Source organism: Drosophila suzukii, chromosome 2L, assembly GCF_043229965.1.
Source record: "Drosophila suzukii chromosome 2L, CBGP_Dsuzu_IsoJpt1.0, whole genome shotgun sequence".
NCBI classification, from domain to species: Eukaryota; Metazoa; Arthropoda; class Insecta; order Diptera; family Drosophilidae; genus Drosophila; species Drosophila suzukii.
The window spans coordinates 19121221-19143136 of record NC_092080.1 but is presented as its reverse complement, the minus strand read 5'-3'; the positions used below and the strand labels follow the sequence as shown (position 1 = coordinate 19143136).

At 45.4% G+C, this 21916-nt stretch overlaps 4 protein-coding genes and 1 non-coding gene across 10 annotated transcripts; 3 read left to right on the top strand and 2 right to left on the bottom strand.

The window, feature by feature from the left end:
- The first annotated feature begins 29 nt into the window (after positions 1-29).
- On the top strand, positions 30-2011 carry LOC108020941 (uncharacterized). The gene has a single exon (XM_017089377.4). The coding sequence runs from the start codon at positions 407-409 to the stop codon at positions 1337-1339; it is 933 nt and encodes a 310-aa protein (XP_016944866.3). The 5' UTR covers positions 30-406; the 3' UTR covers positions 1340-2011.
- On the top strand, positions 46-241 carry LOC118876862 (U2 spliceosomal RNA). Its single transcript, XR_005013801.1, has one exon. It is a non-coding gene; the product is annotated as a U2 spliceosomal RNA (small nuclear RNA).
- Positions 1362-8981, bottom strand: Pect (phosphoethanolamine cytidylyltransferase). Of its 3 annotated transcripts, none has more exons than XM_017089374.4 (7): positions 8503-8981; positions 3892-4142; positions 3769-3835; positions 3531-3643; positions 2680-2843; positions 2432-2617; positions 1362-2366 (listed from the first exon to the last, which is right to left on the bottom strand). In XM_017089374.4, the coding sequence occupies exons 1-7, from the start codon at positions 8592-8594 to the stop codon at positions 2049-2051; spliced, it is 1191 nt and encodes a 396-aa protein (XP_016944863.1). In that variant the 5' UTR covers positions 8595-8981; the 3' UTR covers positions 1362-2048. The 3 variants fall into 3 exon arrangements, with proteins under 3 accessions (XP_016944863.1, XP_065724979.1, XP_016944864.1); XM_065868907.2 differs by having other exon boundaries at positions 2680-2786; positions 8503-8980; XM_017089375.4 differs by having other exon boundaries at positions 2680-2807; positions 8503-8977.
- A 697-nt stretch (positions 8982-9678) lies between these two features.
- LOC108020887 (uncharacterized) lies at positions 9679-16156 on the top strand. Its single transcript, XM_017089290.4, has 5 exons — positions 9679-10407; positions 10631-12340; positions 12483-14591; positions 14655-14853; positions 14915-16156. The coding sequence occupies exons 1-5, from the start codon at positions 9948-9950 to the stop codon at positions 15639-15641; spliced, it is 5205 nt and encodes a 1734-aa protein (XP_016944779.3). The 5' UTR covers positions 9679-9947; the 3' UTR covers positions 15642-16156.
- An 842-nt stretch (positions 16157-16998) lies between these two features.
- Positions 16999-21864, bottom strand: Edem2 (ER degradation enhancer, mannosidase alpha-like 2). Of its 4 annotated transcripts, none has more exons than XM_017080765.4 (8): positions 21446-21864; positions 20956-21366; positions 20394-20540; positions 19522-20341; positions 19065-19458; positions 18431-18675; positions 18132-18230; positions 16999-18071 (listed from the first exon to the last, which is right to left on the bottom strand). In XM_017080765.4, the coding sequence occupies exons 2-8, from the start codon at positions 21117-21119 to the stop codon at positions 17550-17552; spliced, it is 2391 nt and encodes a 796-aa protein (XP_016936254.3). In that variant the 5' UTR covers positions 21120-21366; positions 21446-21864; the 3' UTR covers positions 16999-17549. The 4 variants fall into 4 exon arrangements, with proteins under 4 accessions (XP_016936254.3, XP_065724977.2, XP_016936249.3 ...); XM_065868905.2 differs by having other exon boundaries at positions 18404-18675; positions 20956-21384; positions 21446-21863; XM_017080760.4 differs by having other exon boundaries at positions 18404-18675; positions 21446-21863.
- Between the last annotated feature and the right edge of the window lie 52 nt (positions 21865-21916).

The window sequence follows — 21916 nt, the reverse complement described above, 5'->3', positions numbered from 1 at the left end:
TAGCCATTTGCTCATGGAGACCCTGTCAATTTCCCGTTTCTAGTTATCGCTTCTCGGCCTTATGGCTAAGATCAAAGTGTAGTATCTGTTCTTATCAGCTTAACATCTGATAGTTCCTCCATTGGAGGACAACAAATGTTAAACTGATTTTTGGAATCAGACGGAGTGCTAGGAGCTTGCTCCACCTCTGTCGCGGGTTGGCCCGGTATTGCAGTACCGCCGGGATTTCGGCCCAACTGAATAATAAATTTAGAATTAGAAAATTATGGTAACTAACTTGGAGTAGTTACTCTATAGTATATTAAGCAGAACTTTTTTAAAATAGTAGTATTTTGAAATTTGTCAGTGTCAGTTTTTAGGTCCGCATCAAAATTATGTCGTGTGAATAGCCTGATAATCAAGAAACATGTCTGCACCTTCCTCCTCCGGAACCATCCAGGCCAGGAGTACCCCTAAGGCTCCTCTAGCTGCTCCAACCGATGCGATGTCTCGGAGTCAAAAACGGCAACAGAAGCGGAAGCAGCGCCTTCATGAAATGCAAAGTCTGCTGTACACAAAGCACTTCTCCAACTGCCGGCTGCCTGTGTCGGTGGCCTCTTCTTCCGATGAGCAGCTGTTCCAATTGAAGGGCTTTGGTTCGCTGACCGAGCCGCCCAGCAGCAGAAGGAATCCACTGTTTGTAAACCCGTCAAACGATTCGCCATGGGCCCGGATGCGCCTGGTGGCTTGTCCATGCCATGGATGCCACTGCTCCGTAGAGCCCAGCGCTTTGTTGGGCCACTATTTGAGCGACCATCTGCCTGGCCTGGGAGTTCCGTTCTTCGAGCTAGAGATGGGCAAGAAGGTATCCCTAACCTGCCACATTAGCAGTATGGAACGTGATGTCAACACGCTGCTGGGCGTCTATGGTTACCGGCGCACAGGCCTCAATCCCCTCAAATGCCACCGGAACACCCATTTGCCGGCGGAATACCGCCACTTCTCCCAGCACAGCGCCCTCATGATCTTCGGCTGCCGCACCTCACACTCGGTGCTGTGGGAAAAGAAGCGAGTCAAGCACGAGGTGTTGGCCATCTGGGTGACAACTCCGTTGCAGGGAGTGGCCATCACATTGCGTCTGCTGGTCCAGCCGGCCAAATCGCCACGCTACTACTCCAAGCAGATCAAGGCGCGTCCCATCCTGCCGTGGACGGCGAACCAACACTGCAGCGAGTTCATCAAGACAGACAGCAATGTGATCCTCATCAGCTTCGAGGATCTGCGACAATTAATGGATCTGGATGTTTGGCAGCAGATGCTAACTGTCGAACTAAAGGTAGTCAGCGAGGCCAGAATTTAATTAAATAAAAACAAATTGGAGATTGCATTATTTTTGGCCATGTATTTAAGTCTAAGATTAAACATTGAAACATAAAACTTGAACTTGCACTAATTATATGCATTAATAAATAAGGACAAAGTATCGGAGATTACATTTGATAAAAGCAGCTATTTCCTTATCCGGACATCCTACTTGCGTTACATTGCTTTATATATATACAATTCATACAAGGCGCTTACTTGCGAACCGTTTGGATAACATGTCAGTTTTATCTTTGCTATTCGCCTTACATATATTTCGTACAATTTTGTAAAGTCTCATTTCAATCATGACTTGGGGAGTTTGTTTCACAACACTTACAACATACAAGTAGAATTTACAAATTTTGAGCTTACATACATAAAATTTAGATTTTAAATATGCTATATTAAGGTATTACAAATATATATATGTATATCATTAAGGCTTGTTAAGAGCCGCCTGTGCGACCCGCAGCTATTCATAAATTGTACTAGAAAACGAGCGAGCGGTACGCTGGGTCCGGGCCTTTTTACAAACTTTGTGGCTGCACGGCATCTCGGGCAACGTCGCATCGCCTTTAACGCAACATAAAAAAAGCGCCACAGAAGAGACGATAGACGATAGAACTGAACAAAACAAACTAAAAGAATGCAACTAAAACATATAAAACATCTGTCTAGTGTGAGTAGCCGGAATCAGGTTCCGGCTAGCCCGCCTTTTGGGTTTGCTTTTGGCGTTGGAGGGCCTCGAAGGCCTCGATTTCCTTTTTTTCTTTGGCCTGGTTGCGACGCTCATATTCAAGTCGGTGAGAGATAATGCGCTCCACGATCCGCTCGGTGGTCATCTCGTTGCCGGAATCGATCAGCTCGAAGATGGCTCTTGTCTTGGGCACGGCATACGGATCGATCTTGCCATTCTCCAGCGCAATGGGTGTGCGTCCGTGGCAGACAACATCGATTTTGAAGTGTTCGAGCAGCTCCTCAGTGACGCAGTAGGGAGCCCCAATCACAACTTCGTTGACAAACTGTGCAGGAGAAGATTAGTATTAGGAAGAGGCACAATTGATATATTTTCACTTGAATATATTACCTTGCAGGCCAAAACGCTGAGCACCCGCTCGTGCAGATTCATAATTGGGTAGTTGCTGCCCTTGTAGGAGTTGACCACGGGATCTGTGTGCAGGCCGACAATGAGGTAGTCGCCCAGTTTTCTCGCCTTTTCCAGAAAGTCCAGGTGACCCACATGGAACAGATCGAAGGCACCAGCAACATATACCTTAAAATCACATATTTATGGTCAGTTTTATATACATTTAAAGCAACTAGCATTCAACTTACAATCTTATCTCCTGGATTCGGTGACTTTCCATCGCTGAACTGTATGATCTTTTGGGTTGTTGGCAAGAACTGACTGCAACCGGTCCATGGACTTTTGGCTGCCGAATCTTGACCCATGTTCGAGGAACCTGGATGGGATTTTATTTGTCGTTTTAAAATTGTCACTGTTTTTCGTATTCGTAGTGTAAAGCAACGTAGACAAATGAGCAGGTGTGTATTAATTAAAGAGCGAAATTTACGTTTAGGATTTGATTTCGATTTGGATTCGGATTTGGATATTTTGATTGCAGGTTGGCGTTGGGTTTGGCATTTTGGATTCATTTCGCGGGCGCGCACACGCACAAGGCATTTGGCATATTGAGGTTTTAGCATATTTTTCATAGGTTTCATACATTATATTATATTTTGGTTAGTGGTAAACAGTGCGTACATAGAAATAAAAAGAAGAGAAATAGTAAAGTTGTAGAGAGCAACATAAACCAAGGAGTTATTGACGTTCAACTATGGCAAATCAAAGGTTAAACGCTCGAAAACGAATCAAGTAAAGTAAAAGAGTAAACTAAGCGTGCGTGGCCCAGTACAAACTATGTTTACATTATATTGTTCATACTTAGAACTGATTGATCGACTTTAGTTTTATGCACGGCATGCAAGAGCAATATACGAGATCAACAGAAAGAGATGAAAGACAGCGAGAGTGCAAGAAAAATTATCTTATAATTAAAGTTAGTATTTGTTAATTATTAGATACTAAGAAATAAAAACTATTAATGGCGCACAAAACAGGAATTGTGCTCGCTGTGACTTAGGAACATTAAAATGAAACTTTGAAATAAGCTGAAGCTCTATACCTTCTTTTTCGATATCATATTCTGCAGATCCTTGGCGGAAGTGGTTGCGTGTCAGGAGCAACATGCGACCCACAAGGTCGGTGGTCGAAACTCCGGCAGTACGTTTTACTTCCCTGCAAGTAAAAATTAAATTTTAATTATTGAAAAATTGCTGTAGTCATTAGGCAGCTGGCAAAAAAAAGGTATATCAAGTGGGCCTTTCGAATTGCCTACTACCTGGAAAATCTTGGATACTCACTTATAGCGATTGGCCGACTTGACCAAATGATATGTGTCCACTCCTTCGGCTGTCATTGTAATATCATCTGCAAGAAAAAACATTTAAATAACTTATCCAAATATGAGGAGTAATTGTACCTACCGCCGTGAACACAGAAATCACAGTTGTTCTGGTCGAGCACCTCCAATGTGGTCACGTAAGGAGCACCGAGCACCACCTCGTCCACCCATTTGATGCCCTTGACCATCTTGACGCGCTCCTCCTCGGTGAAGACAGGTGGTCCCTTGTGCTTGGTGATCTCCTCATCTGTGTGAATTCCCACAATTACTTTATCGCCAAGTGCTTTGGCTTGTCGCAGGGAGTTGGCATGTCCAAAGTGAACCATATCATAGCTGTTCGAGAAGATAGGAAATATAATTACTAAAATTGACGAACATAACGGATACAAAGGTTTTTAACAAAGAACAATATGGAAAATTACTAGTGTTGTTAGATGATGCCAATAGATACAAAGGTTTTTTATCAAAAGCGTGCCAAAAACAAGGTTAATTTGTTGACCTTATCGATACATGACCGGGGTTGTTGCCACCGGAAATGTGTTCTCCCATCCGGGGAAGTTGAACCATTTCTAATAAGAGCAGTCAGCATGCACCATTGACCTTGACGTTTAGCTGATGAAAACGACCTTGTTTCAGCGAATATGACTCAGAAAATGGCATATATTTCCTAAATTTAGCAAGATAAGCGCTGTTTAAAGCCGTGCCTTGTTCAAAAAATAATTATCGCTTGGAATGTACAATGGAAAATCTCCTAAATTGAGGGCACAGCAAGTGACGGTTCCATCCAATACGAAAGAAATTTAAGGTAAGCATTTTTTTACGGTTAGCTGGAATCCTGATAATTAGTTAATGGTGGAAACCAGGTAGCTCCCGGTAAAACCTTTGCCTGAGTACTACCTCCTATGACCCGGACCAGACAGCAATAAACTCTTTCAAGCAAAGTCATTTACATAATTTACATAAACCGCTGGCGAAGCGCGTCAATGATGTGTAGTCGAGTGCTTTTAATGACCAGTAGCTGACCGACTGGTGGCTATCCCCAGGCGGTTTACGTGCTCCACTTTTGCGAAGCGTTGGTAAAGATTGATCTTTGGACCCGATCATCAGAGTAGGTACGCCAAAAGCAAAAAGCAATGTTGAGAGATGAAGCAACCTAAGCGGCAGATATGAAATGTAATGTTGTTGCTGGGCGTTTTGCAATTCTAATTGCAATTATGAACGGCGCTACGTCAGCTTTTCAGTGGCCACATATTCGCAAATAGCGTCATTCAGGTTGTTTACATTCTCTGCCGATTCTAAGCTATATGGTTATAGGCACACGTGCCCTGGCCTGGTTTTTGTTTGGCTTGGGAAAGCGATAACATCTGGGAGACGTGAGACGCAGCTCAAATTGCATTTAACACCCATTATGAAAGTATTTACTGCCCATCGGAATTTTAGCACTCCAAATAATCGCAATTTTGGACATGGTCAAAACGATTTTTCATTTATTGCAGTTCCCAATGGAGAATAATTAAATGGCAATAATTTATAAGAATTGTTTCTGTCGCAACGGAAGATTGATTGCTATACAAATTGATTCCTATTTATAAGTCAATCGCCAATCAAATAAGCCATTAACCTGTTAATATTCCACATTTGTTTTAACGTTATTACTATTAATAAGAATACAAAACAAAGATAGCGGTTTAAGTTTCATAAATTCTTAATATTCGGGTTTTCGAATAAACTTCTTTTAACAGCATTATGATTCACGTAATGGGCTTTAAACAAAACTCTTAAACATATGATGCAAACCGTAACCACTTTACTAATATGCGTTTGATAAGAAATAAAAACGTCACCATTATCGGTCCGTCTGCTCCTTTCTTATCGAGTGGGTGGAGAGCGAAATTGGAAATAGGTGGGCGGAAACTATGAAAAGTACAACACCCACTTTAGATAAGCAAGTTCCAAAGAAAAATGTTTTCTACTAAAGATTAACTGAAACAATGTTGGAATTATAATTGTCACCCCCTAAATAGTATGTCTATCGGCCATCTAAAATCCACCTACGAATCAACCTGGTACAGACCTAAAAATAAGCCATGGATTATGCAAGCGAGTCCCTTAATTTGTGCGATAGTAACAAACCGGAGCCCAGAAAGCAGCTAGTAAAAACGTGGGCCATTCATTAATCGAATCGAAACCTTTGCTCCCGGAGATTTTTGCAGCAGTATGAAATCTGTGCCGAACATACTATATTTTCGCACATATATATATAGCATTGTACTCTATATGTAGAACAGACCCAGGGGCCGCTTAATCAATTGAGTAGCAAAAAAGCAGCGACACAAGCGACAGCAAAACGCCGACGCCCGTTTGCTGATTAAAAAATATCACGCGATTCTCCATAGAATTTGTTCTCTGGCAACGGACCCCAGGCTAGTCTTGACATCGAGGGGTAGACCGTAGACCCCAACTCTCTTACAATATATTACGAGTCCCCATTCATTTGTTTTTCAACTTGCTGACAGTCCAGGTTCATTGACTTTGGTGGAAAGGAGAAGACGATCCGAGCACTTGTACTTGCGTCAATGATCAATCTCTGCTGATTAGAATATTTGGGTCCAGGTCCTACATGTGCGTCCCATCTGCTGGGTTATTGGGCAGATTCCACAGAAATGTTGTTTATACTTTTTGTTTTTGCCGGAGAGCAGCTGATGTGGAATTTCAGTTGATTTAATCTGGTTTGAGTACGGGTACGGCGGAGGACTTCCACATTGTGACCTATTGACAACGAGGCTAAGGGAGAATAGATTGCCAAAAAATACCCGGAAATGGCTAATGCTTGGATCCTATTTAATGGCTATATTTAAAGCCTTTAATTAGGTGACAAGTCATTCAAAAATAAAATAATATTTTAAATATTATTAATCATAAGCTAGTTTACACTGCCTGGCATACTATATATTATCTTTCATTTTATTTGAAAGGGTATGTAAACTGTATATATCATGCATAAATTATTTTTTAAATAACTTGGTGAGTCGTAACTTTGTCATTCAAAATGCGCATTTTATTCCATTTATTCCTACGATTTCAAAATATTTTTGTTTTTAAAGACAAGCGGATGTACAAACAATCTGAGATGGTTAGAGTGACTGCTCCATGTAGTGATGCTGATCAAGATTAAAGCAATTTTCAAGAAGCGCTTATATGCAGAGGCTTACAGTTTAGCAGTTTTAATTTAAATAACCTCCTAAAACAAGTAGGTTCATTGCAATAATTCAGGGTAGGGGAAGCCCAGCGAAATGCCAATTAAATTCAGCACATAAAAAAACCGCCAGACGATGACGACAGTATTGTGGGTCAATGGCGAGGCATTGGCAGTGATGGTGCTGCAAAATGGGTATGGGTTTGGTTGTGCGGCATCTGCGGGGCATGCGCAGGCCTGAATCACGTGATGTTTTGGGACGCCCGGCGGGCAACCACAGTCAACAAAGGCCACGTAAAGAAATGAAGGAAGGAAATCAGTCCCTATACAGTGGGTTAGCTAGAACATATAGCGCACACGCGGGTATATACAGAGAATCGTACGATGATTATATTTTTGTTTGTTGGGCGTGGGCCATTGTTTAATTGCTGAGTGGGAATACAAAGCAAAAGAGAGAGAGAGAGAGAGCGGGTGAACATAAACAATAGATGTATTTTTATTTTTACTTCTAAAACGGTTGGCGGAAGCCACAATTAAGGAAATTTCAGTCGTCTGATAGAGCAGACAAACTTGTTATGGTAGGCCATCCATCCATATCGCCGTCTAATGCGTCATTCCCGATAAAGATAAACCGGTTGTCTCAGATGCATTGCACGAAATCAAATGATTGTGGGAAAGGCGCAATGCTTATAGAACAACTTGATGGTCACCGAAAACGCAAAAGTGCGTCAATGGATATATGTACATATGTATGTATAGACGTCCCAAATATATACATTATATGTACCAAAAACATGATATACGGCGATCGAATAATTAGGGTTGATTACAGTTCACAAATTTCCCGGCTGTCCCACAATTCAATATGCTAATATATTTCAGTTACATTCGGTACTCTGAATTAAAGCAGAAATTATTTAGCAAGAATCAAGTGATAACCGTTAATATTCAAAAATATTTGTTTTGATGGTGAATAATTTCAACGGAAAATGCAAACCAGATTTCTTATTTATTAGTATAAGTGCATCATTTAGTGCGACATCAATAATTCGTAGATTTAGTCAGATTAAAATAAATAGTACAGTATGCAAATAAAGCGCGAAATGTTCGGTCAACAAGAGAGTGTGGATATTTCGGTACGCAGAGACCTTGAACCTGAGAGTCATTTTAGCCGGACGGCAATGGGTGCCTATTAGAGCGGGAACTAAGACGATCATAGCAGTTCCACAGTTTAACAAAAATCGCTAATCAATTGAGAAACCCTGAATACTTCTTAGCACGCCGCGAAATGGGGTTTAGTTTATCGGCCGCCTGATTACGAGTATTTTATTTGGTATGAAATCGATGGGACCGTCGTGGAATTGTTCTGCTTTGACTCACGGTACCTTTGCCGCCGAGTAACGAGTGACGTGACGCAATGGCAGCCTTAACCGTTAGATATAACCCTGGTTCTTGGTCATCCAATCGCAGAGTGTTCCCCAAGAAACCATGACTCACCATCCGTCGCACCAAACGCGAACATCCGCATCCTTCTCCTTGGAGTGCCCATTGCAGGCGCTTGCATCGCCATTTGCCCGCTTGTCCTCCATCGCTGACTTATTGAATTTTCCAATCTTTAATTTAGAACCCGGTTCTCGACACTAACAGACGCACATGAGACGAGCGAGAGAGAGGCGAAATCAAAGGCGTTTATTTTTATGTTTTGTTTGAGATTTTTCAAGGCGGAAACTCGACAACGACGACGTTCACGCTTCGAGAGCTGTGTGTTATTTGTTCTGAGCTACGACGACGACGCCCGCTATATATTTACACCCATTTCCCGAGCTACTCAGTTTTCGGATTTGAATCGGACTCAGATTCTCAGATTCTCAGACTGGCGTTATCAGCGCGCGGGCGCATGGGAACTTCTTCGGCGTGTAAGTGCGGTGTACTTGGGTTGCCTTTTTTTGATTCTATCATTTCTTTTCTCCCAATTCCATTCCAAATACCGTGAGAGCAGAGTGACCGTAGAGGACATGACGAAATATCCCATGGGCCTTATAACGATGAATACCAACCATCGCTGATTTTCTACACGACAACAGCTGATTGAGGACACCCTTGAAGTGGAGGTCCAATCTATTGTTTTTTTTTAAATTAGCGAAAAGACCAATTTCTTGGAAAAACATAAAAAATACCATCGTAATGCGGTTTTTATTATTTAAAACTTTGAAATGTTTTTAAAAAGTTAATATATTATTATATGCTGGAAGAAATTAGCAAATAACGTTTTTAAAGGGTTTTTTCCAAGCAATTGTTCTTGCCGCCAACTTTGATCTAGAAAATTCTTAATGAACTATAAAATATAAAGATCCTAATGGGATAAACGCCATCGTAGGTCGCTTCTTTTCAGAAGTACAGTCAATTTAACAATTGTCTATGTACCAGCGTATTCTAATAATAATGTTTTCATCGGTAAGCTATACTTGACCAGTTTATTCCAAAGATATTGGCCCAATTTTAATAAAAACTTACACAATTAATCTTGTAACAGCGTTGAGCCCAGTTTTTCAAAATTTAACTGGACCATTGAGAACCAGTGGTTCTTTTTTTAATGAATCCCTTTGGTATTTTTATGGCATTTCTTGCACAAAGTGGTATATTTGCCAGATAATTACCACGGTCCCACAAAAAGCAGCTAATCAAAAAAAAAATAAGCCTACCAAATAGAAATATACAACGCAAAGCACGCAAAAGTACTTTAAATAAATAATCAAAGCAAACCTACTAGGCCACGATAATGTAATCATGCACGGCCGCAGTCAGTTCGGGCATTGTTTTGTAGACAGCATCAAGTATATTTTTTAAATTTCACGTGCTAAATTCAGAAGAAATCCTACCACAATTGCTACACGAATCGACGAGGGCTAGGTAATCCTAATCCCATTCCGCGAGCCAACGCGATGTCCAGGAGAGAAGCCAGTCAGATGGCCTACGTGACGGCGGAGGAGCACCTGCTGAATTGCTACTCGCCGCTGGAAGGCGACGAGGTGGATGCGGAGGCGATCGAGGCTCCAGCCGCCGGAACGGGCGTGGCTGAGGATCGGCAGCGCCTCGAGGACCACACCGCATCCGGCTCACAGCCACGTGAGACGGGAGCGGAGCTGGATCCCGCCGTGGACAGCATGATGCACGTGATCTCCGACGATTCGGACATACACAGCCTTATCTCAAGTGGCAGTGGCTTCAAGGGCTGGGCGGAGGAGCACCCGTCCCCCAGTTTTGTCACCCAGGGCGAACGCTTCATCTACGGTCTGTGCCGGCACGTAATGGCCCCGGAGGAGGCGGCACCAGCTCCGGAATGGACAACCTGCACTCCGGCCAAGCGTGCCTGCAACAGCCACGAGGTTATCGAGATCAATGGTGGGTTGAGCCATTAATAGGGAGCTAATTGTACCTTGCTTATCTAGAATTACACGCAAAACCAGTGAATGTCAACTCCTGTTGTCAAAGGAAAAATTTAATTTTACATCTTCCAATAGGCAAATGCGCTATATTATCACAGAGATATATAAAGAATTACATTTCTTCTATTATATACATGTTGCTGACAAGGCTAACCCTCTCTCCTATCCTTGATTTTCAGACTCGCCAGAAGCTGTCCAGGATCCGGGCATTAGTCTAATGCAGGGTGTAGTCAACAGTCCCGGAGTCCTGCTGACCAACGGCAACATGGACCAGTTCGCCATGGTGCCGCACGAGAACGATGAGGCTGAACATGAACTTGAGATCGCCGAGGACGGAGAGCAGTGTGTGATCTACGAGACTGTCGATGGGGAGAATATGGTCGTGCTGGCAGAGGAGCACTGCTGTGAAATCATAGTGGCTACACAAGGAGTGGCCTGCGAGCAGGAGTTCGCCAGGGCCATCTTGATGGCAGGAAACGGAGCTGGAGCATTACTGGGACTTCTGCCTGAGGAAAATGCTGCGAATGAGTGCCTCAATGGGACTGCCTACATCGAGGAGGTGGTGGAAGATTTGGGTGAGGATGAGGCACGTGTAGCGGCTGAAAACAATGTGTACCTCAGTGACGCAGCGCTAGAACAGCCATTAGTGCACCAGGAATTGGTTGAGGACGAGGCGCCCGAGGAAAACGAAAACGCCACATTCTTAGACGACACGCCGATGGAGGAGGAACGTCCAGACATCTGTCAGGTTTATGATCACGAATTAGAGGACCACGACGATGAAGAAGACGAAGACGGCATCATGCAGCAAACACCAGTTCATCCTATTGACATCAGCGTTCTGGAAGGGCAAGAGCCGCCACCGAATAACCTGTTCAGGAAGTTTCCCCGCGAACACAGCAGTCCTACGGAGTTCCCAGTCAGCTCCTCCTCCATGCCCAATGCCAGCTATAACTACGACTTTGATGACGAGTTAACCGGCGGCCACTCCCCATCCAAAGTGGCGCCGCTAAAGCGAAAGTATCCGCCATTGATGAAGAATACACTTCATGGAGAGGCTATGGATCGGAGACTGGCCAGCATCTGCCAGGCTCAACCTCAAATGAGTCCCGCCGAGAAGGTCTCCAGTTGGGAGACGGCGACCAACGGGGAGTGGGCGGCCGTCGAGGACGTGGAGAGCTTTGAGGCCGCCTTCGACCAGTACGAGGCTGTTACGGCTCCACTTAAGCAGCACAACTTTATCGAATTCCGCGAGACACTGGCCCGCAACATGGAGAAGGTCAGCCGCGAGATCATGCAGACCTCTGACGAATCGACTCAGGAGCAAGCCAGCTCCCAGTCGGCAGAGCGGCCTGTGCATCGCCGCTATCTGCAAATCCTGCCCACCGAGGAGACAATTGTGCTGGACGACGACGACGACGATTGCTACGAGGTGGTGGGCATGGATAACGCCTCGGTCACCACGTTAATTCCAGAGGAGGAACTGGAAGTGGACCAACAACCAGAGGAAGAAGGGGTTGTGCAACCAGATGTGCCTGATTTAAAGAACACTGAGAGCCAAACCTCTGGGCAGCATAACCTCACCAAGAAAACGTCTACCACTGATTTGGAAGGCAGCGCAGTTGCACCAACAGCGGGGTCATCAGCAGAGCACTTGGATACATCTGTTTCCAATGCTCAACCCTGCGCCACTGCTCCGGAAGGAACTGTTGATATTACGCAGCCAATATCAAGCGATCACAGACCTTCAGAGGACCGACAATTGGCCAACGCTGTTCTGGATGCTATGCGTCAGCAGGTGCAAATGCAACAGCAGCAGTTTCTGGAGCACAAAATGCTGCAGCAGCCACAGATGTATCACTACCCAGAACTGCCACTGGCGCCCCAAGGTAGGACTTTGCCCAAACGAAATTATTTAAATTATTATGTTTTAAAAACCTTATTACCATAAAATTTCTAAATATTTAAAAAAGTCGTCCAGTTTGAATATTTGTATTTATTTACTTACCTAAGTCAAACTCCTATTTTCAGAGACGCAAATGGCCGCAGATCAGGGACCCTACGGTAGCTGCCCCAACGACAGTATGTTCTACGAGCAGCAGGAGTTCTGCAACTATTTGGGTCTCACTGAACTGGCCACGGCCAATGCAGTGGCTACTGCCATGAGGGAGCTGGCCAACAGCACAGTGGCCCGCCGATCTCTGCGGGTGCGACCCCAACAACAGCTGGATAGGATGCGTAGCGATGTGCGTGGCAAGAGGCGGGAGAGAGAACGGCAGCAGGATAAGGACAGGAAGATACCACTGACCACCAGCAGTGAGCTTAGCACCGATAAGGAAGAATCCTCGCCACCTCAGATAGCTGAATCCGCTCCAGTAGTGGATGATGAGATGAGTTTCAACAAACAGTTGCCTGCAGAGCATCAGCGCCAGTTAAATCACTTTTACGACTATTTCCGGAAAGAGGGAGATCGGCCGGCGCTCAAATCCCCCACAGAGCAAGAACGACCCAGATCCCGCAAGCTACTAGGGTCGGAAAGGTCCTCAAAGGAGAGAGAGATGTGCCAGTCACCCAAAGTGCAGAAAGAGCAACATCAAATATCTCCCAAGAAGTACGATGATCACAAGGAACAAGTAGAAAACAAGGAGCCTGAGCATGAACGCGTTCTCGCCGTTGAGGCGGCCTTCGCTAAGATCTATGATGCAGCCGCTCCTGCTCAATCCAAGCTGCTGGAGAGCATGCAGCAACGCTTGCGCCAGGCGCGCGAGACCAAGCCATCAATTTACATCATCAAGGCTACCAACAATGCACCGCCACAGACACCATCGCCGTGCAGACACGAGTCTCGCATCTCACCGCCACCCACCCACTTTGTCGAGGGTTTTGGTGATGTAAGAGCACCGCGTCCTTCCGCAGTGACATCTGGATCGTTAAGGACAAGTCTTCCGAAGACTAGTCCAGCTAAAGATTTACCATATCCAGCACCCCTACCTAATATTGCAACTGAGTCTCCAAAAACACCCAAGCATAGGAAAACCCATGGAGTTACCAAAGCTGTAACTGCCACACAGCGGCGACGCACTACCGTAGGAGCTCCCAGCTCAGGAAAGCACGCACGCGTACGCGATCTGGTTACCCGATCCACCACGCACCTGAATTCAAAGCTACTGCGGAACCGCAAAGTCAGTTTGCTCAAGAGCTACGCCCTTTCGGATGAAATGGCTCAGGGACGAGCCAAACGGCTAAGCGGCGGCACAGCACAAGGTCCCAAAAGGGTGCAAATGCCCAAGAATGTAAGGGCAACTTTAAAAAGACCCGAACCGGCAGAGAAAAGTCTTCCCGAACAGCATCGCCTGCAGCAGCAGCAATTGGCCCCGCCGAACACACCCCGCAAGATGAAGAATATCAAGGAGAATCCCCCAGTCACGACAAGTGCAACGAAAGCTGTTAATCGCCTTACTAAGCGCACCAAACGGGCGCGTGCCAAATCAATGCCGGCTAATCTTGAAACGGTGCCCAAGGACGTTCCAGCCGCCGTTCCCACTGCCACAGTGTTAAGAATGACGGAGTTGATACGAGAAGTACCCCAAGCTCGTATAGATCCCCCTAAGCATACAGTTGACGCCGCTGCCGCAGAAGCTTCAGACCTAACCCACGTTCATTCCCCTTCCACCGCTCAATCGCCTTATGCACAGCCCGTGCTTATTTACCCGCCCTTGCCCTTATCCCCGCCATTAAATTCTATGGTTTCGGAGCCCCGTCGCCCCCGCCAACAAGCTGGAAATGGAAAACCTTCTGACCCAGTCCTGGCCACTCCACCTGGCGGCCTTCTGCGGCTCAGCGAGGGTTCCTCGACGCTAGCGAATCCACTTTCCGCCAAGCATGGTCAGGTTTTGTACATGTACTACGAACTGGAACAGCTCATTGTGCTGCAGGAGAACTGTATAACCTTCTGGAAGTACTCCAAAGTGTTCAACGTGCTGCATCAACCGCGACAGCAACCCTTCTTCGATGGTACCAGAAAATCGCCCGCACCACAGCTCCATCAGCCACATCCCCGCGACTCCAAGGACACAGAGCAGGAGCAGGATGTTGGACCGCGATGGGTGTATCTGGGGAGAGTGCGGCGCCTTACTAGCGGTAAGTTGTGGATTTGGGAGTGACTGCACGTACCTTTTTATCATTCTTTTTGATTCATTACAGAAAAGGAAATCTTTACGCCCTTTGGCAGCCGTATTTGCGTGCACAACTCCACGCCGGTGTACCTCGAAATGCGAAGCAGGCCGCTAGACCATCACAAGCGAGAAGTGAAACTAACATCGCTTCACGTGAACGTGTACTACTTCTGTGAGGAGGAACTGCGGCCTCGGATGCACTCTGTGCACTTGGACGCTGTCAACTGGTAAGTCGCAAAAGAATGTCCTTAAAAATAGCTTGATTTAAGCACTTCGTTCATCCCTTAGCGAGTGGTCTCATGTCATATATACAACCATTGCGGAATCGCGATATTTTGTTATGGCATGGCAGCAGGAACTGGTGATGGGCAAGCCGCGCTCGGGCATTTGCAAATACTCGCTAACACCCACTTTAGATACGCTGGCTTCCATTCGGGAGTTTAAGCAGCTGCGCCACGAACTGCGTCACATCGAGTGCCTTTCCGAAGACCGTCTGATCGGCTATGGACAGACGCGAATCACAGTGTGGGACCATCGCAGTGGTGACACTCTGATGAACTACGATTTGGGCCGTCCTCTGGGCAGGTGCCTAGCCGCCTTGCACTATCCCAGTCTCGATATGGACCAAAGCAGCATGCTGGTGCTGTACCAGCTTCTTAAAGAGCTTAACAAGCCGGGTGAAGTGCATGTGATCGCCTGCGAGCTATCTCATGCCACGCCCTCGCACCGCTTGCTCCAGGTACACCGCCTACCTTCGCCGCAATTTGATGAAGCAACGGAGGCCGTTAACACCGGGGACCATCTGATTATCAAGTCTGCATTGAACGACGAGGTCTGGATAAGTGCCGCTGATCCGAGACAGCTCACCTATTTGGCGCCGCAAAGCAATGGAGCGCAGCGGTTTTATGCCCGCCACAAGTCCCAGGTGATAGAGATGTCCCCGCAATCGCTGACTGTAGATAGCATCGCCAATCACATGTTGAAATTGGCTGTCCAGCAGAAGCACTTGGTGTAGACATGTAACAGTGAACTTGGAAAGAAGAGAGTCCAGTGAGCCAGTTTTTTGTTTTCTCACCCTAATCCTTGTTGAAAATCACCCACAAGACACGAAACGAACAACGCCTTTATTGTAAACTGTCAGAACCCAAAATATGCTTCTGGCTGTCCGCCCAAAACATGTAGTTCAAATATATTCGAAACTATAATAGGTTGCGTTATAAACCCTGTAGTCCTTACCATCATTATCATTCAATAATATCGATATTTCCCCTAAGTCTTAAGTAAGTCACACCCGTTTAGCCTTTAATATGCTATGCGCTATCATTGAATAAGTGTTTTTGTTTCCTTGGTTCTTTTTTATTTTTTCTAAAAGAAAAACAAAACCCTAGCATAAGTTATCATAGACCTAATTATGAATTCAAATATTTACTACTATCAACTGCAGCAGTGGATGTGTCATATTTTTAGTTCAAAGAAAACACCAAAATGGAAGGAAATTAATGTCATTAAAAGGAAATATGTTTAAAAATACGATGTCTCTCTTTTTGGTTATGCACAAAAGATTCCACATTTCAGAAATCTGTCTTCGCTACATAATTTTATGCAAAGGAGGCGATCGATTTCTGTCAGTAACGTCAGCCAACCTAAAATATTGCGCCTAGTGATATCACAGATATGTATCTATCAACCATTTTCCATTTTATAACGTGGCTTTTTGCAACTGTGCATAAAAACAGTTTGGGTCTAATTTCGGGATCACCCGCCTTACTTATTGACCTTGAAACCAGCGAAAAAGCATTAAAGACCGAACCATTGGAAATTCTTAAATATAATCCCTACGCCCAGGTGTACACAAACGAATCTGAACTGTGCTCAGATGAGAGTACTGCGGATGTGGATGATAAAAAACCGATCATGGAAAGTGAACCCATCACCGCCCTTGCACTGGACACAAGGCTGGAACCTGAAATCACACAACCAGAATCGGATTTGGACATCATGGGGAGTATCCTGTTGGCAATAGGATTACCTGTACTGTTGCGCGAAGGATTCTCCGTATTAAGCAGCATATGGAGGACAAGAAGACGGGAATTTCACAAGGTTGATTTAAAACAGAAGGCCATCCTGGACGTTAAGGAGCTAGCAGAAGCAGAGGCAGAGACAAGAAACACATTTAGGTTTCAGCCAGCCGGTGAATTGACCTACACCATGGACCTACAATTCACAGTTCTCAGCGATAGGGCCTGTGTGGAGCAACCCAAAGAATACGGCTGACATATAAAATACCTCTACTTGGATAAATTTATATTTGTTGTGTTCATCTTCTCTTCAGCGTTTGCTTCGTTACTTCAAGTTTAATAAAAAGAATATGGTTTTGGTTTCATTCATTACTTGTCGTATATTTTAGACTATTTTTTTTGTATAAGAACTAAACAATTTCAACTACTCTGTTGTCGATCATACCCGACGCGCTACATTATAAACTAATTTTTCTTAAAATTAATCATTAATTAGTTTTTCCTTAGTTGCTATTTTCTAACTTTTTTATATACACAAGTTTTACTTACACGAAAAAGTAAAATCCGTCTAAAAAATTGTGAGGTGGACCAAATATACAATCAGAATGAACGCGAATGTGGATATCGGATGCTATTCGGTAATCATATTGCCACTAGGAAGCCAATTGCTAGCCTGAGAACCAACCACGAAATGCAAAGATCCCTAAACTGAGGAGCTCAAAAACTCGCGGCCTTAAATCGTGCTTACATGTCTAATAAAGTACAAGAATTTCAAATTTAGTTCGCTTACTGTACAGGTTACGAATATAGAAAATATATCTCTATTTTGGCGAGAACCATTTCAGGGAGGTAAGTAGCCCCAAAACACTAGTAAACGCTGAGGGCGCACCAGCAGCAGCAGTCCACTACAACTCCTTCTCCGGCTTCTGTGTTGCCGCCACTGTTTGATTTTGCCTCTGCGCCTTGGCCAGTTGCCAGCGTTTGAACTCCACCATCTGCATGACGCGAACGCCCAGCGGCTGATTCCGTCGCTGCATCACCGCCGACAGCTTGCCGAACTCCACGCTGTACATGAAGACGACCGGAATGAGCACATCGTCCTTGCCGTCACCGGACATTGCGAACATCGGCTGCGTCTCGCCGGAAGAGCCCGGTACATTATCACAGACAATCAGCGCTACAGCCCCCACCTTCTGGGCAAGTCGTGCTTTGCTCACGAACGTGCAATCGCCGCGCTCGGCCACCAAGATCTTTCCCTTTGCCTCGTCGGCATTCTCCAGCTTCTCGTCACAGGCCCGAAACGGCTTGGCCAACATCACATTTCCCTCGACGAACTGGTCGCCAATCAACTCTGGGCTAAAGTGCGATGGCCCGGCCATTAGGGCAATCCAGTCCTGAGCCTTCTCGTCGGTGGCATAAGCCACGGCCTGCAAAGGAGAGTGATTAAAATTATTTGAATAATTCACTTTATTATTCAATAAACAAACCTGCAGTTGCGCCAGCTGATTTATGCTTTGCATTTTGGTCAGCTCAAGCATCTCCTGCATAAATTGCAATCCCATTTCGCCCTCCTCGTGGCTCTTGGCCTGTATAAAATCAAACTTTTTGAATTTTGTTCGGTGATCTGTATGATGATGATGATGAGGAGAAGGAATAGGAGGAAGCGGAAGAACCAGGAAACAGGTGGTACAAAGGTTACCACTCAGAGTGTCAAACGAAATGCAAACGAAACCAAAAAGCAGAACAGAAAAAAACTTACATTATAGAAACTATGAAACAGTCGCACCTTGCCTTGGCTGCGGTCGCCTATTGAAACCATGGTAATGCCCATGTCGTAAACAGCTCGAAGATGATCTGCATTGCTTGCCTGAAAGTCCAGAGCACTGAGACGCTTTCCTGCGGTGGTGCGCGGGCACGAGCCCGATATGAAGTTGCGCAGTGGTTTGCGTACCTTTTCAGGAAAAAGCTTATTTGAGCTGGGGCAGGTGCGCATGAAGTCGAGTACATTGTGTTCGTCCGACTGCCGAAAGCCTGTAAAAAGAATGAATTAATAAAAGGTTCTTACAATAATAGGGCAAAAATTCTGAGGAGTGCAATCAAAAGATGTTCCCCTATGTATATATTTTCCCCTAACGATTAACACATTTGACCATTGCTCTAAGAGGAATGACCTTATCAATCCAAACTTCAAAAGATAAAAATTACTTGCTCAAAAATTGCTTTTTTATGGCGCAAATAAAATATTTCTTGTTAAGCTCCCCAAGTGCTCTTATTTACGAAAAAAGTACAGATAAGGGTACTTATTGATTTTAAAGCAGCAACAAACTGATTTTACTTATCATAATGAAATAGAATATGTCCAAATAAAACTAGTTATTAGACCCTCTATAAACTTAGTTGTACACCAGGAAAATACTTACTAAACGTGGCATTCCCTAGTTGTGCAATAGACAGCGGGAGCAAATGAGCTTCGGTTGTGAAGACAAACTCATCGACGTTGATGATCAGATCCTGGGGATCGGAGAACAGGAGGAACAGGTACTTAATTGTCTCGGAGAGCACAAACGAGTCCATCCGATCCTCGTGCTTGCCAGTTCGCACATCGTTGACTGCCGCATAGCCGCAGGAGACCTTGGCGTACTGCTGGAGAGTTTTCAAAGCCCGCTTGCCAACCTGAAGATAGTGATGATCACCAGTGGCGCGGTACAGGAAGTATGTGGACTCAATGAATTCGGGCCGTAGGGGATGCTGTCCCCAATGTATTTGGAAGTCCACGGTAAAAGCTTCTGGAATGAAGGTGTGCATTTGCATAACCTGCAATATAAAATAAGATATGTTTGTAATTCATAAATTATTGATTGAATGGACAAGACATACCTGGTAGAGCATCTCGTGCGTCTGCACGGCTGGTTTGAGGTCGCCTGAAAGCACCTGCAGACCCGGCCAGAAAGCCAGTAGCGAATCCATGAAGTTCTTGGATTTTGCGTGCGGCCTATGCATTAGCACGTCCAACAGCATGGGCCCCTCGCTGACGTACTTCATCACGGCGTTGTAATGGCGGTTGAAGCGGGCCAGGTACTTGTCGTCGCCTAGTAGGACGTACGACTTAAACAGGTACTCATAGTAACTGTCGATGCCGGCGCCGACTCCGGAATCCCGACGCACCCAGTCGCCGGAATGGACATTGAGCACTGTGCCCATGAGGTCGGAGCCCCGGTGTCTGAGCTTCCACAGCGCGTCCATGGCAGCGTGAGCTCTCACCTCGAATATGGGATCGCCAGTGAGCCGTGACAGAGCTGCGAATTCCAGTAGGATGGTTCCTGCACACGCAGTACACGTCTCTCTGGACTTCTTGAGCATTGGGTCCTTCATGCCCAGACGGAGATTTACCCGTGCATGCGGAATGCCTGTTGACGTGTTGAACGCCGGAAGCAATCGGTAGCCCAGCTCGCGTGACAACTCCAGCAGCTCGCCCTTGTACCAGTGCATCGTGTCCGCATGCTTCTGCAGATACTCCGCCAGGATGTGGGCGGACAGCAGGCCACCGACCATTCGAATGTTGGTCTCGAACACCGACACAATAATGTCGCTGTCGAATTGAACGTCGCGGATAACCAGCTTTACGGCGTGTTCAAACTCAGTAAAATCTCCCAGTAGCACCAGGGTGTCCAGAGTGTCCACCAAAGTCATGGAGAAGCTTAAAACAGTATATAAATATTCCGTCTGAAAAATAATTTATTTTGACTCACTTTCCGAGGATGTCGTCCATGTCGCCACGCGAGGGAGTTACTCCGCGATAACGTCCTTTGCAGGAGAGCGGCATCAGCTCGTCGGCTGGGTAGGCGTTTTCCATGTAGGCGTTATATGCGTGATAGAACATATCGCGAGCCTCTTCCCTGAAAGCAAAATTTATGTAAAAAATGCAGATAACGTGCAAACTAAATTAAAGGATTTCAATGATTAATAATAATATGCTTATTATATTAAAAAAAAAGGTCAACAACCTGAGACTTATACACCCAAGCAGCTATATTAAAAATATATATATTTATATGAAAGTCACAAAAATCCTGAATTTGTATACAACAACCATATTTGCAATTATAAAATCGTGTTATGCTAATTTAACCCGGTCATCCCTAATACAGCTATGGGTTATTGCAAATTAAATTTTTAATATCCTAATGTGTACATTTTTTTTATACAAATACAGACGAAAAAGGGGACTGTCCTGGTTTTGCTGATCAGGATTCACATCTATACTCTAAGGACACTAGGTATTTTCGCCACACACAGATGGGATTCACATACCTGAGCTCAGCCCGCTCCTTGTGGGACATGTTTTGCGTGGGCATGGTGGTTTCGGTGCTGAGGACGCATGCCACCAAGATGCAGAGGGCCACCAGGAAGGTGAGCATCAGCCGCTGGCCAGGAGCCAAGGATGCTGCGGATGGGGTGGTGGCGGCGGCGGACATGGTGCTGGCTATCTGGATACTACGACTGCCGACGATGGTGACGCTGGATCGCTTTGTCGTTCGGTTTCGGCCGCCAGACTTGCCGCTCGAGTCGTTGTGACGTTGACCTTCACTTTGAACGTGTGCTGTTGAAACGTTGGTAAGTTAGTAGGTTTGGATTTCGACGTTTCTCTTCGCCGCCTCTTTGTTGACTCCGCTTTGGGCCCGTGGTCCGCTCGATTTGGCTCTTTTAAACCAGCGACTGCAGCTTAATTGAAACAGCCAACTCATAATTTAACAAATAATTTCGTTTGAAGGGAAGGGGCAGCCAAAATATGTATGCTCACCTCAGCCTCTGCCCGAAATGTCGACCTAGTTTGTTGATTTCGCCCGGGTTTAACGGGGGCCTGGGTCTGGAGAGCCTCAGAATCTCTGCGTCACCTGCTCTAGCACTTGCATCCTCCCGACCACGACGGCACACATCGTGCCTATTTATAATCTCGTTTGGAATATGTTTGCCCCAATAACAAAACACCACGACGACTGCAAAGCGAACGTCAGAAGGTTACCACTGCAAGGCAAGCGAGCGGAGGTGAACACGGTCCTATATTCTATATCCAGCTGGGTCTGCTGTTTCTCCGCCGATTGCTGGTGCTTTGCTGGCAATTATCAGATCGCTTATCAACGCAAAAGTCGAGTTTCCTTAATTTTATCACGAAAAAGTTTCCCGCAGTATAAGTGTGGCAAGGTGCGCGGGGCCGGAAAATGTGCCCCTTTTTCACAAGTTTGAAATGTTGGTATATTTTTATGTTGAAACA

What these genes read in the sequence shown, in the direction of transcription:
- LOC108020887 (XM_017089290.4), top strand. Translation starts at nt 9,948, where the DNA reads ATGTCCAGGAGAGAAGCCAGTCAGATGGCCTACGTGACGGCGGAGGAG. An exon ending in ACTGCCACTGGCGCCCCAAG is followed by an intron (nt 12,341 to 12,482) that starts GTAGGACTTTGC and finishes TCCTATTTTCAG; the next exon opens with AGACGCAAATGGCCGCAGAT. An exon ending in AGTGCGGCGCCTTACTAGCG is followed by an intron (nt 14,592 to 14,654) that starts GTAAGTTGTGGA and finishes GATTCATTACAG; the next exon opens with AAAAGGAAATCTTTACGCCC.
- LOC108020941 (XM_017089377.4), top strand. Translation starts at nt 407, where the DNA reads ATGTCTGCACCTTCCTCCTCCGGAACCATCCAGGCCAGGAGTACCCCT.
- Pect (XM_017089374.4), bottom strand. Translation starts at nt 8,594, where the DNA reads ATGGAGGACAAGCGGGCAAATGGCGATGCAAGCGCCTGCAATGGGCAC. An exon ending in ATATGATATCGAAAAAGAAG is followed by an intron (nt 2,844 to 3,530) that starts GTATAGAGCTTC and finishes TACGAAAAACAG; the next exon opens with TGACAATTTTAAAACGACAA. An exon ending in CGAATCCAGGAGATAAGATT is followed by an intron (nt 2,618 to 2,679) that starts GTAAGTTGAATG and finishes TGTGATTTTAAG; the next exon opens with GTATATGTTGCTGGTGCCTT.
- Edem2 (XM_065868905.2), bottom strand. Translation starts at nt 21,119, where the DNA reads ATGTCCGCCGCCGCCACCACCCCATCCGCAGCATCCTTGGCTCCTGGC. An exon ending in AAGGAGCGGGCTGAGCTCAG is followed by an intron (nt 20,541 to 20,955) that starts GTATGTGAATCC and finishes TTTTGCTTTCAG; the next exon opens with GGAAGAGGCTCGCGATATGT. An exon ending in TGTTTCATAGTTTCTATAAT is followed by an intron (nt 18,231 to 18,403) that starts GTAAGTTTTTTT and finishes GATTTTATACAG; the next exon opens with GCCAAGAGCCACGAGGAGGG.